We start from the raw sequence: 13,213 nt of genomic DNA, 5'->3' as shown, positions 1-13,213 counted from the left end.
TCATTGTTGTGAATGTGTGTTGTCTTTGTTAAGTGTGTGTGTGGCAATAATATCCCAATTTCTCTTTGGGATTATTAAAGTATCCAGTATGACCATATTTATGCAGGACAATACGCCATTGCATGCGTCAAGTACTCCACTGGCTAGCCAGTAAAGGCCATAAAGATGAAAGAATGACATGGCCCCCTTCCTCACCTGACCTAAACCCTATTATCAACCTATGGGCCCTTCCTAAAAGGGAGATTTGCAGTAAAGAAGAAAAGTACACCGCTCTGAACAGTGTCTGGGAGGCTGTGGCTGCAAGTGATAATTTTCATTTTTTATTTAGTTAATAATTCTGCCCAATAATTGTGCCCACATACAGTCTGGGAATGTAATGATTTAATCCTTGTGAAGGTTTACCCACTTACAAAGAAATTAAGGGTCTATAATTTTTTTCATTGGTGTATTTTAAATGACAGAATATCAGACAATCTAGAAAACACATGATACAAATTACAAATGTTATAAATGCAGTTGCAGTTCAGTAAGTAAAATAAATATTTAAACCCCAGGCAAAACATGACTTCCTACTTGGTGGAGAAACCCTTGTTGGCAAGCATTGAGGCAAGACGTTTCTTGTAGTTGGTTACCAGGTTTGCACACATCTCAGGAGTTCGGTCCACTCTTTATGCATCTTCTCTAAATCCTTATGGATTAATGGCTGTCACATGCCAACTCGAAGTTTCAGCTCCCTCCAATCATTTTCTATAGGATTAAGGTCTGGAGACTGGCTAGGCCACTCCATGACCTTAATGTGCTTCTTCTTGAGCCACTCCTTTGTTGCACTGATGGCATGTTTTGGGTCATTGTCATGCTGGAAGACCCATCTGGCTGAGGGAAGTTGGCTCTCATCCAAGATTTTACAATACATGGCCACGTTATTGACAAAAAAGTCAGTCGGTACCTTTAGCAGATAAACCGCACCAAAGCATGTTTCCACCTACATGCTTGACTGTAGGGATGATAGTCATAGTCAGCATTTTTCTTCCTTCAAACAGCGATTTAAATTAATGCCAAGAAGCTTAATTTTGGTCTCATCTGACCACAATACTTTCTCACAATCCTTCTCTGAATTATTTAGATGTTCATTGGCAAACTTCAGACAGGCCTGTACATGTGCCTTCTTGAGGAGGGGGGACCTTGCGTGCGCTGCAGGATTTCAACCCATGGCAGCGCATTGTGGTACCAATGGCTTGTTTGGGGACTGTGGTCCCAACTGCCTTGAGATCATTCACAAGCTCCTCCCATGTAGGTCTGGGCTGATCCCTAACTTCTCATGATCATCCTTACCCCATGAGGCGAAATCCTGCATGGAGTTTCAGACCGAGGATGATTAATGGTTATTTTGTATTTCTTCAATATGCAAATAATGACTCCAACAGTTCTCTCTCTCACCAAGCTTCTAGCTGATGGTCCTGTAGCCCATTCCAGCCTTGTGCAGGTCTACAATCTTGTCCCAGACATCCTTTGACAACTCTTTGGTCTTGCCCATGATAGTGAGGTTTGCCCATGATAGTGAGGTTTGAATGGAAGAATGAAAATCTGTGGAAAGGTGTCTTTTATATACATTACGCATTGTCATTAGGAGCATCTTTGTAAATTTACAGGACTAATCTGTGTACCACATGAGCACATACATGAGACATGAGCCAGTCTGTGGGAGCCAAAATTATTGTTGGTTGGTAGGATATCAAATATTTTAGTCACTGAACTGCAACTCTATTTTTGTAACAGATGTATCATGTGTTTTTCCTGGATTTTTGGTTGATATTCTGTCTCTATCATTTAAAATACACCTATAATAACATTTATAGACCATTTCTTTGTAAGTGGGCAAAGTTACAAAATCTGCAGAGGATCAAATATTTTCCCCACTATAGATCTTCTAAGAAAGCCATAACCTTTTACTTTAAATATTGAGGTTTATTAACATTTTGGAATGGAATGACCAAGAGCACTGTAGTTCAATAATAAAATTAATCCTCAAAAATACAACTTGACAAATTGTGCACACAGTGTAGATATAGATCATGCAAATATCACAAAAGCAGAGTACAAATTTCAAGATATAACACAAAACTTACCTAAATTAACAACATTCTTTGCCCAGAATGTGGGGTCACAATGAAATCTTATTGCTCCATTTGCAGCTGGAACTGGATCACATCGTGCTTTTAAGATGTGACGTAGCTGAAAAGTAATCTGGGAAAAAAAAAAAAAGACAGATTAATGTAAAAGCAGTTACAATTGTGTTTTTTTGTTGTTGTGGAGAAGATATGTCATAACCATGGGGCATCTAACCATTTAAATTGCTCCAAAGCAAAGCCTAGTGTGGCTGACATTTAAAATGGCAGAGATTTTTTCACATCAGACGATCCACTCCCTGCTAAAACCTCTGGGCTAAAGGATAATGAAAATTGAGCCACGACTGCTTACATAGTGAAATAAATTAGGGAGGGTTGGATTCCTCCTACCAAAATGAAAAATATGTACCCTGTCTGTTCCTATTAATGGATTATTCTGTTAGAGCTCTGATAATATTGATATTAGGAATAATATCCAATAGAAAACACAGAAGCGAAACTCTTACAAAAATCTAAAATATTACAGAGCATATAGAAATGAAAGGGCAGACATAGGTTATGTAAATCCGTCCTCAAAGTCCTGCATCCTAGCTGGGCTCCAGGAAGAAAAAGGCTGACCATGGCGTACCCCTGCTTCTACTCTCCCCTGCTACAGTACTTCACCCAATGAGCTGCTGTTGTCCTCAATACTTTCCAGCAGATGGCATTGTTACACTGCGGGCAAATGCCTTGGTCCAGGTACACCTTACATCAACAGCTGGCCCTTTGATGTTCTGGTTAGAAGCAAGGCACTTTAAAGCGGTTGTAAACCCTATGAAAAAAAAAAAATAAAAAAAAAACCTGCAAGACAAAGGCATAATGAGCTAGTATGCATCGCATACTAGCCCATTATGTTTAACTTACTTTAAAACGAAGCCCCGACACGGACCCCCGGACATCGATGCGGGCGCTGCCATGATCCCTCGTCGTCTCTTCCGGGTTCGGCGGCTCCGGCGCGCTGATTGGCCGGAAGAGACGGCTCCAGCGCGCTGATTGGCCGGAGCCACGATGACGTCACTCCCGCGCATGCGCGCGCGGGAGTGATTTTTCCGGCAAGCTCCCGGCAAGTTAATTGAAGGTCCCCCCGGACCTTCAGAGCGCATGCGCCGCTCGCGCGAGCGGCTGCATGCACTGTAAATATCTCCTAAACCGTGCCGGTTTAGGAGATATTATTTGTACCTACAGGTAAGCCTTATTATAGGCTTACCTGTAGGTAAAAGTGTCAAAAAGCGGGATACAACCGCTTTAATCTTCACATCACCAGGAGGTCTGAGGCAATGCTCTATTACTATACCCCACCTCCAGTGGGTTTACACAAATCCTCTTGCAGATAAAGAACTGTTATGTACTCATCTGTTATAAACACCCTTCTGAGTAATCCTGCTCTACTGGCATTCCAAGATTACTCCCCCTAGCAGTGTCCAAATGGCTTAGATATAACCAGATTCTCAACAGTCCAGAATAATCTGATATTAAAAGCAACACATACCCAGACTCCTTACTCTGCAACCGAATTGTTAAAAAAAAAAATCAGACAGTTATTATATGAACTTTGCATTATAATTTGCAAATATGAAAACTTCCACAAATAAAATAACTATGAAAACAAAAAAAAAAAAAAAAAAAAAAAAAAAAAAATCAGGGATTCTACTCGTTTAAGGCTGTTCAAATGTTTTATGCGTATATTTCTGCTTACAACTCAGAGCCTAACATAACGCAGCACTGTTACTACCAAAGAGTACATAAAGTATCAAGACAGCGCTATCACCTAAAAAATATGCAATAAATAGTAATTCATCAATGGTGTAAAAACTCATTCATAAATAAAAACCAATATCAAAGACAATTTCATCAGTGTGCAAATGCTATACAGTGCCTTGAAAAAGTAATCACCCCCCCCCCCTGACTTTTTACCTACTTTGTTACAATACAGCCTTAAGTTCAATGTTTTGTTAATCTGAATTTCATGTGATGGATCAGAACACAATAGTCTAAGTTGGTGAAGTGAAACGAGAAAAATATATACATAAAACTTAAAATAAGGTGCATAAATAAAAAACACTAGGTCCTACATATACACTAGCAGCGCTACTGGGCTGTTTTCCTTATGCCCTATGATATATCCGCAGATAATCAAATACGCTGCTAGTGTATACGTGGCACCTAGTGTTTTATTTATTTATGCACCTTATTTTATGTGTTATATTCTGTATAGCAGCAGCTGTTATTTTAGTACTGGTATAGTCAGTATTTGCAATACGATGTCTACCATAAGCGATGAGTGGGTAGGTTTTGACTTTGGTCTTGTTCTTGCTCTTTTATCTACATAAAACTATTTTTTAGAAACAGAAAACAGAATTGGCGTATGTATTCACCCCCTTTGTTATGAAGCCTATAAAAAGCTCTGGTGCAACCAATTACCTTCAGAAGTCATACAATTAGTGAAATGATGTCCACCTGTGTGCAATCCAAGTGTCACATGATCAGTCATTACATATACACACCTTTTTTTGAAAGGCCCCAGAGGCTGCACCACCTAAGCAAGAGGCACCACGAACCAAACACTGCCATTAAGACCAAGGAACTCTCCAAACAAGTGACAATGTTGTTGAGAAGTACAAGTCAGGATTAGGTTATAAAAAAAAATAACCAAATCTTTGATTATCCCCAGGACCACCATCAAATCTATCATAACTAAATGGAAAGAACATGGCACAACAGCAAACCTGCCAAGAGACGGCCACCCACCAAAACTCGCGGACTGGGTAAGGAGGGCATTAATCAGAGGCAGCACAGAGACCCAAAGTAACCCTGGAGGATATGCAGAGTTCCACAGCAGAGACTGGAGTATCTGTACATGAGAGGACAAGAAGCCGTACGCTACATAGAGTTGGGCTTATGGCAGAGTGGCCAGAAGAAAGCCATTACTTTCAGCAAAAAAATGGCATGTTTTGAGTTTGCGAAAAAGGCATGTGGGAGACTCCCAAAATGTATGGAGGAAGGTGCTCTGGTCTGATGAGACTAAAACTGAACTTTTCGGCCATCAAAAAAAACGATATGTCTGTCGCAAACCTAACACATCCCATCACCCAAAGAACATTTTTCAGCAGCTGGGACTGGGAAACTGGTCAGAGTTGAGGGAAAGATGGATGGTGCTAAATACAGGGAAATTCTTGAGAAAAACCTGCGCCACTCTGTGCGTGATATGAGGCTAGGCCGGAGGTTCACCTTCCAGCAGGACAATGACCCCAAACACACTGCTAAAGCAACACTTGAGTGGTTTAAGGGGAAACATAAAGGTGTTGGAATGGCCTAGTCAAAGCCCAGACCTCAATCCAATAGAAAATCTGTAGTTAAGCCCCGTACACACGTACTGATCGTCGGCCGAACGATCGGCCGTCTTTTGTCCAGGGCTGTCCCTGTCTGTTGAAAACTGCAAAAGACTGCACACAAATTTTGTCGGCAAACAGCCGACTGCAGAAGTGATGTCATGTGATGGTTAACTTTCCTTGTCTTTTTTCTTCTCTGAGCATGCCCAGTCTTGCAAATCTGCTGTCTGTCGGCCGAAATCTGTACTGACTGGCGAACAATCGGCCGTTCTGGTGTTGGCCAACAAAAATTTTAATGCCTGCACGACAGATTCTGTTCGGCCGAAAATGCGCTGTCGGCTGTCGGAAGCATCATACTAACAAGCCTACAATCGGCCGATCGGTCGTCGGCCGAATATTTACGGCCGACAATCGGTACATGTGTACGGGGCTTTAGACTTAAAGATTGCTGTCCACAAGCGCAAACCATCCAACTTGAAGGAGCTGGATCAGTTTTGCAACGAGGAATGGGAAAAAATATAATTTTTTGTAAGAACTTACCATAAAATTCTTTTCTGAGTCCTCTGACAGTCGCCGTCCACTCATACAGTCTTCACTTATGGTTTGGTTTAAGCACCATTCTAAGACAGATCTTTGCTTAAGGGCTCTTTCACACGGGCAAACCGATGAGATCCGCCTGTCAGTTTTTTAGGCGGATCTGATCGGATCCTCCATGCAGCTCTATGGGGCAGCGGATGTCAGTGGAGACACCTCCGCTGACACCCGCTGCCATCCGTATCCGATCCTGTCCGTGAAATCTGGATGGATGGAAGCCCTATTTTTCCATCCGTTCAGGGATCGGATGAGAGCGGACAGACGGTCCGCGCTCACCCGATCCCCCATAGAGAGCAGCGGGAGCTGTGACACCTCCCTCTCCGCACTGCAAGCGGGGACGGAGCTGTCATCCGCCGACTCAGCAGGGATCGGAGGATCGATCCTCGCTGAGCAGCACGGACGTGTGAAAGAGCCCTTAGGAAATCTGACAGCGAACTGAATTCTCCTTTCAGGTGTACAGCAGACATGGATAGTAGGTTTACTTCCGCCCAACTTAGAATATCTTCTGCAATCTTCATTATGCCTACTGCTTTCATTCCTCGTTTGTTGACACAACTCACAGTTGTTACATAGTCCGAGGGAACTTGAACAGGTTTTCCTTTCAGAGTGTGAGCAAAGGCTTCAAGAGCTTCCTGAACAGCCTTTAGTTCTTTCGCACTTGAGGAGAGGCGGGCCATTTGATTGTCCCAGACTCTTTTGGACCATCTGCCCACACAAGTGGGCCCCCCCACCCTCGGGCATTTGCATCCGTAGTGACCTTCACTGCTGTTATGACCAAAGTAGATCCAACGACAGGTTTTACCGAATTTGCCATCATCTGATCGACCAGTTGGAAGAAACTCCTCTAATCATGTTTCAACTTCAGCCCCCCCCCCCCCCCCTTACGGTAAGTCAAAAATTGTTTTCTCTGTCGCTCATTGACATACGCAGACTTCTTGATTGATATCAGTAGGGACGTCCCAAAGCAGTGCCATAAATGAGGGATGGGACAGCAGAAACAAGTCCACAAGGCTAAACATAGCCAGCCAGGTAAGATAGGACTCATCGAAACAATAAGATGAGACCCACCTGAGAAACAAATCCTCAAGGGAGACTAAGGGCCCCCTTAAACAGCAGCCCGCAAAACTTTGTGCCCAAAATAGGCATCCGCAGATGCCAGCACATTAAACTTTATAAAACTTTTAAAGGTGTGAACGGACGACCAGGTAGCCGCCTTGCAAACCTGAAGTACAGATCCCGGATGGCGAAAAAACCCAGGAAGCACCAAGCGCCCGAGCAGAATGCGCCTTAATAGGAAAAGGAGGAACCTGACCTTTATCGAATAATCCTGTACCACCATCTGCCTGATCCATCTGGAAACAGTAGCAGTAGATGCAGGCAACCCTTTCCCAGAGCCATCTGTGATCACAAAAAACAAATCTGAGTTGCGAAGAGTCAGTAGTTGCCAGGTACACCCAGATTGCCCGAACCACAACCAAAGCATGCAATTTCTTTCGGATGCGTAGGCTTAGGACACAAGGAGGCTAACAAGACGTCTTCATGCAAGTGAAAACTGGAAACCACCTTCGGAATGAAGGACAGTTCCAGACGAGGTACCACTTCATCCCTATGAACCAGATAGGAAAAATGAAAGGACAACGATGCCAGTACCGACACCCTGCGCGCAGAATTAATAGCCACAAAGAAGGCCACCTTCTGGGACAAGGTAAGCAGGGGAATCCCCTGAAAATTTGCAAAGGGATGGTTATGAAGAACCAACAAAACCAAATTAAGGTCCCAAGGTGGTAACAGAGGTCGCACCGGAGGTACCAGGTGTTGCACCCCCTGGATGAAGTAACGCACCAGGGAAAGGGTGGCCAATGGACTTAGGAAGAATATTGCCAAGGCCGAGACATGACCCTCGATATACTCAAGGCCAACTTTTGATCAACTCCCTGTGGAAAAAAAAAAAAATCAATCGATCCACAAAGCAAGGGCTTGGGGAACCCCAACACGACGCACACCACGCAATATAGGACTTCCACGTACAACGATTGATAGTTCTAGAAGTCACTTTCCTCGGTGTGAGCAGAGAAGAAATGACTGAAGTAGACAATCCCCTTTCCTTCAGCACCCGGCTATAAACAGCCAAGCCATCAAAGCCAGCAACTGTAGAAAACAGGATGGTCGGCGTACCAAGCCCAACGAGGCCCGTCTGGAACCACAAGAATGACCGGGACCCCTTCCACCTGTATCCCACAAAAAAGTCTCAGTAGTAACCCGAGAGGAGGAAAGGCATACAGCAGCTGATACAGACCCCATGGGGCCACCAGCGCGTGAGTGCCATCTACCCGAGAATCCCGGGAGCGGGCCACAAACCGCTGCACATCACGGTGCCAACAGATCCCTATCTGGAGTGCCCCAACTAGGGCACAACTGGTGGAACACCACAGGATGGAGAGACCATTCTCCTAGATCCAAGGTCCGTCGGCTGAGGAACAGCAGATAAAGCTGGAACAAAGCGTTCCGCCCATCGGAGGATGCCGGCTACTTCCAAGGCGGCAGGGGCACTAATGTTACCCCCTCAGCGATTGACATAAGCCACGGCAGTGGCATTTTCCGATTGAATGCACACTGGACAATCCCGAAGATGTTCGGTCCAGCGAACCAGGCAAGCCTGATCGCCCTCAGTTCAAGTACAGTAATAGGCCAACCGGGATACTTCCAGGGACCAGACTACCTGAGTAGAAAATCCACTGAGAACCCCTCCCCACCCGGATAGACTGGCATCCGTGGTGACAATAGACCAATAAATCAAAAAGGAAGGACTTCCCTGGAGTGAGCATCAGGGACTGAAGCCACCATATCAGGGACTCCCTGGTCACCGGGCTCAGCTGGATCTGATTGTCCAGGGAAATTTGATTTTGTTCCATTAGAGAAGGGTGTCCTGGAGGATTCTCGTGTGGAATGAGCGAAAGGAACCTCCTCGAATGAGGACACCATCAGTCCCAGAACACCTATACAGGTCCGAAGGGCTTGATCGCAGTCTGGAGCTTGTGGAGTTTTTCCGAAGGAAGAAACACCCTGGCTAAGGGCGAGGCCAAGTCAGGCCCAGATAGGCCAGTCTCCCAGACCGACAGCCCCTGCTGCCACAACAGCGCCAGAACTAGAGCCAAACACCTATGTGAAGACCCGAGGAGCAGAAGTGAGACCAAAGGGTAACGCCACAAATAGATAATGGTCCACTCCGACTGCAAAGCACATAAAATGTTGGTGTCCTGCGCATAGGGGATGTGAAGGCAGTCATCTTTGATATCCATGGAGGCCAGAAGGTCCCCAGGATGCAAGGAGGCCACCACCGTGCAAATGGATTCCATCTTGAAATTTTGAACCTGCACGAAACAATTCAGCTCCTTAAATCCAGGATTGGAAGCACCTTGTCCTCCTTCCTGGGTACTGTAAACAGGCGTGAAATAGCCCCGGAAAGGATCCGCACGCGGAACTATTACTCCCTGTTGTACAAGGTCCCGTACTGCCCCAAAGAGAGCCAGTAAGCGATCTGGGGACAGCCTCGCAGTGGAAGGGTAAAACCTTAGCGGTGGGGGAAAGCGAAACTCGATTTTGTACCCCGACTGCATGACCTCGTGAACCCATCTGTCTTGAATCTGGGAGAGCCAAGGGTCCGGGAACCGGGCAAAGATGTCCCCCCCACCCCAGATATGGGCGGGGGCGCACCTTCAGGCCAAAGTGGCCTTGTCCGCAGGTCTGAAAAAATTAGATTTTTCTTTTCCAGACCGGGGGCGCTTGGAACCCCCCCCCCCCCCCCCCGAGGGAGCCTTGAAGGACTTTGCTTCATCGACTGACCCTGAGGGACGAAATAACTTCCTGTGTGCTGAGGAGGGTCCTCACCCTTGGTAGCCTATGGGAGAAAGGTACTCTTACCCCCCAGTGAGACCTTTAATAAAGTCAGCCAAGGTAGCCCAAAAGAGGCGATCCCGAGGGGAAGATCAGTTAAGCTTTCTTCGAAGTCTGATCCACAGACCAGCACTTCAGCCACAACATGCGCCGGGGGACCCCTGCCAAAAAGGACAAACAGTCCAACATGGGAGCAGTGTCAAGTGCGGCAGCACAAATTGCAGCCCTTGCACCAGTTGGTCCAACAGCTCCGAAACAGCAAGGAGGAGGAGTTTTCTCCCTTCCAGGTCACGGCGTAGTAGCGTAGCCTATTCAGTCAATGTTTGAGACACCAGGGCACCCAGAAACACCGGTCTTAAAGCAGACCCCACCAGGGAGAACATAGTGCGGGACACAGACTCCACCCTCTCCGATCCACCAGATCCTTAAAAGGATGGGGAATCCTCCACCAGGATTCATAGAAGCTCCATTCAGTCTGCAGACCGGTGGATCCACCGTAGGTGGCACAGTCCACTTGTTAATGAGGGACCCTGCAAAAGGATAGCGAATAGCATCCGCTCAGGCATCCCAGGGGAACATTTTGGATAGTCCTAATCGGAAGGCTCGTGTGTGCCAATGTAGCCTGTGCCTCAGTCGCAGCTGCGGCCTCCATTTTTACAGTGTCAAAGCACAGACACTAACAGTGTGTCCACCAGCGCCTAGTCTTGCGCGGCAGCGAAGGAAGAAAGGTCATCCTCACCATCAGAGGACGCGAGTCAGTAGACCCGGCAGGGAGACCTGTGTCAGCAATGACTGATGCAGACCCAGATTCTGAAGCATCAGTTGAAGCAGGGGTAGGTGGAGGGCGGTTCTTAGCACCTTGCCCTTTAAAGGCCACCTCCAGCCGGGACACGAACGATTCCAGGACTGCCGAAAGTACATCTATAGCCAGCCGGGAACCGGAGGGCATGCGGCCACCTCGAGGGGGTCAGGTGGGGACACATGTTCAGCAGGGTCCATGTTACACCAGGGGAATCCGTTGGCAAATTGAGAAAAAAAAAAAACTTTTTTCCAAATCGTCCCGCCGCGCTATAGCGCCACAGCCAGATGCACCAGAAGGCCCAGAGTGTGTCAAGCAGCATGTGTCAGCAGCAATCCTCTTCCAAAGGAATGTCTACAGAGCATTGCGCCCGAGTCTGGGAAGGGGCTCCACCCACATACACACCTCCACAAACTCCCATACAGTGAAACTCCCATACGGTGTACCAAGATGGCCATCGCCATGCAGAGCACATGTAGGCTACAAGAAAATGGTGGTCCGCTGCGCTAAAGGGGACCCCGCCCCTGCGGGGGTGCGTTACAGGACAGAGGGGAACCCCGGATTGTGAGGGTCTGACCATCCCAGGGAGGGGCCCGCATCCACCCCAAAACCAGTCAGGGGGAGAGGGGGGGAACATTTTACTCATCATACCAGAACAGGCGGGCGCCAACTCCTGACAGAACCCCTCTCCACCGAGGTGGGGGGGGGGGGGGCTGTCAGCCAAAAAGGATGCTGCGACTCAGGATCAGACCAGCCGTAGGCAACCTGGCGAGACGTTTAACTCACGGGGCCAGTCTCCATCCAGTGGGACTATGTCGCCGCCGACCTAGCGCGGAGCTAGGGCCTGCACGCGCTCATTGGCCGGCTGGGGTGACCACTGGATCTCAACATCGAGCCCGTCGCCCAAAAACTGCATAATTGCTTGTAGATCTCACAGGAACAATCCGAAGAAAAAATCTAGCTAAAAAAAAAAAAAATCTAAAAAAAGCTTGCCAGGACCAGATATCCCAGCAAGGAACTTAGATCCTTACTCCTGACTGGGCAGGAAAAAAAAAAAAAAAAAAACAACACTGGCACCCTATAGCAGGAAGTGAGAGGGTATATCCCCTGGGACTGCCCATAGGCGTAGCCAGAACTTTTTTTCTGCCTAGTGTCCTACTCCTGTAGGGGGCAGTATAACCCTACTGATATCAATTAAGAAGTCTGCGCTTCTCAATGAGCGACAGGGAAATGTATTTTCCGCTGTTGCCGATTCTTGGGGATAGAAAACTCTTACTATTTGCAGATATTTCAAAAACCATCTCCAACTCCTTCCCAAAAAGAAGATCACCTGAAAAAGGGAAGAGCACAGAGTTCCCTCCCCAGGACTTGAGCCAGATAGCCCTCCTGGCCTCATTCTGGGCTGTAGATGGAGCTGTGAATTTTAATTAACTAGTAGAAGAGTGAGCAATGTAAGCCACGGCAAGTGTTGATAGGGCGTCCAGGATCTCTTCTTTAGGGGTATCAAACTCTAATAGCGAATGTAGTTGTTTTAGCCACAAGTATAGGGTGCGAGCTTCGCAGGTAGTCACCGGAGCTGGCTTAAAATTCACAGAGCAGACTTCCCAGGCTCGCCTTAAGTATCCTTCAGCCTTCCAATCCATATCTTTCAGAGCGCCTGCATCTTCAAAAGAGTGATTCTTGATAAAGATATGATCAAATATGGGACATGCTTCCTAAAGACTAGTATCTTATTTAAAAAGGAAATCTCTTAAGATTTTTAAGGGGAAAAAAAAAAAAAAGAAAGACCTTTTATCTGTTTTTTTTTTTTATTCATATAGAACCATTTCAGGGAAGCATGAATAGGAAAGATTCTAGCCTGTTTAGTTTCAAGCCCTGCATATAAGTCATGGACTGGCAATTCTTTATTTTCCTCTTCCTTCAATTCCAAAGTATCATAGACGGCCTTAAACAATTCTCTTCTGAAGGAAATAAAAAAAAGTCTGGGTCTTGCTTGTTTTGGCTTTTATTAGCTCCTCTTCTCAGGTTTTCAAAAGCGGACTGAGCTTTCCTCGAATTCTTTCATAATACCCTGATCCTGTGTTACCTGAACCTGAGCAGGAGCCTGGGGAGCTGAACTGGTATTCGCACTGAAAGTACTGGGAAATGGGTCCAGAACCAGTGGAGTCTTGGACAAGGGGTTAAAAAGAGTGCAAGTTTTGCATCATTTATTTATTCATGGATTCCAAGAAATTTTTGAAAAGCGTCCCCGTTCCCCTTTGAAAAGATGATCAATACATTTCTAGCATAGGTTTTTCTTCCAACTAGAGGAGATTTTCCTACTGCAGACTGCACATCTTTTCCTAGGGGCTTCAGCCTTTCATTGCTTAGGTTCTCAGGCTTTATCCTACCAAAAATCAGAGGACAAAAAGATAGTCATTACCTCCTAATGC

The 13,213-nt window shown here is 46.2% G+C and overlaps 1 protein-coding gene across 3 annotated transcripts in view; it reads right to left on the bottom strand.

Annotated features, from left to right (window-relative positions):
• The window catches only part of TRIM33 (tripartite motif containing 33), a 271,501-nt gene that overhangs the window by 140,119 nt on the left and 118,169 nt on the right, over positions 1 to 13,213 (bottom strand). For all 3 annotated transcript variants that reach the window (XM_082246208.1, XM_082246207.1, XM_082246206.1), the window contains exon 8: positions 2,127 to 2,244. In XM_082246208.1, the coding sequence (XP_082102334.1) occupies positions 2,127 to 2,244 (118 nt within the window). The remainder of the gene's footprint in view (positions 1 to 2,126; positions 2,245 to 13,213) is intronic.

This window comes from Pelophylax lessonae, assembly GCF_965119305.1.
Source record: "Pelophylax lessonae genome assembly, chromosome: 2".
Taxonomy (NCBI): domain Eukaryota; kingdom Metazoa; phylum Chordata; class Amphibia; order Anura; family Ranidae; genus Pelophylax; species Pelophylax lessonae.
Note: the sequence above shows the minus strand (reverse complement) of the source record. Positions and strands in the feature narration are given on the sequence as shown.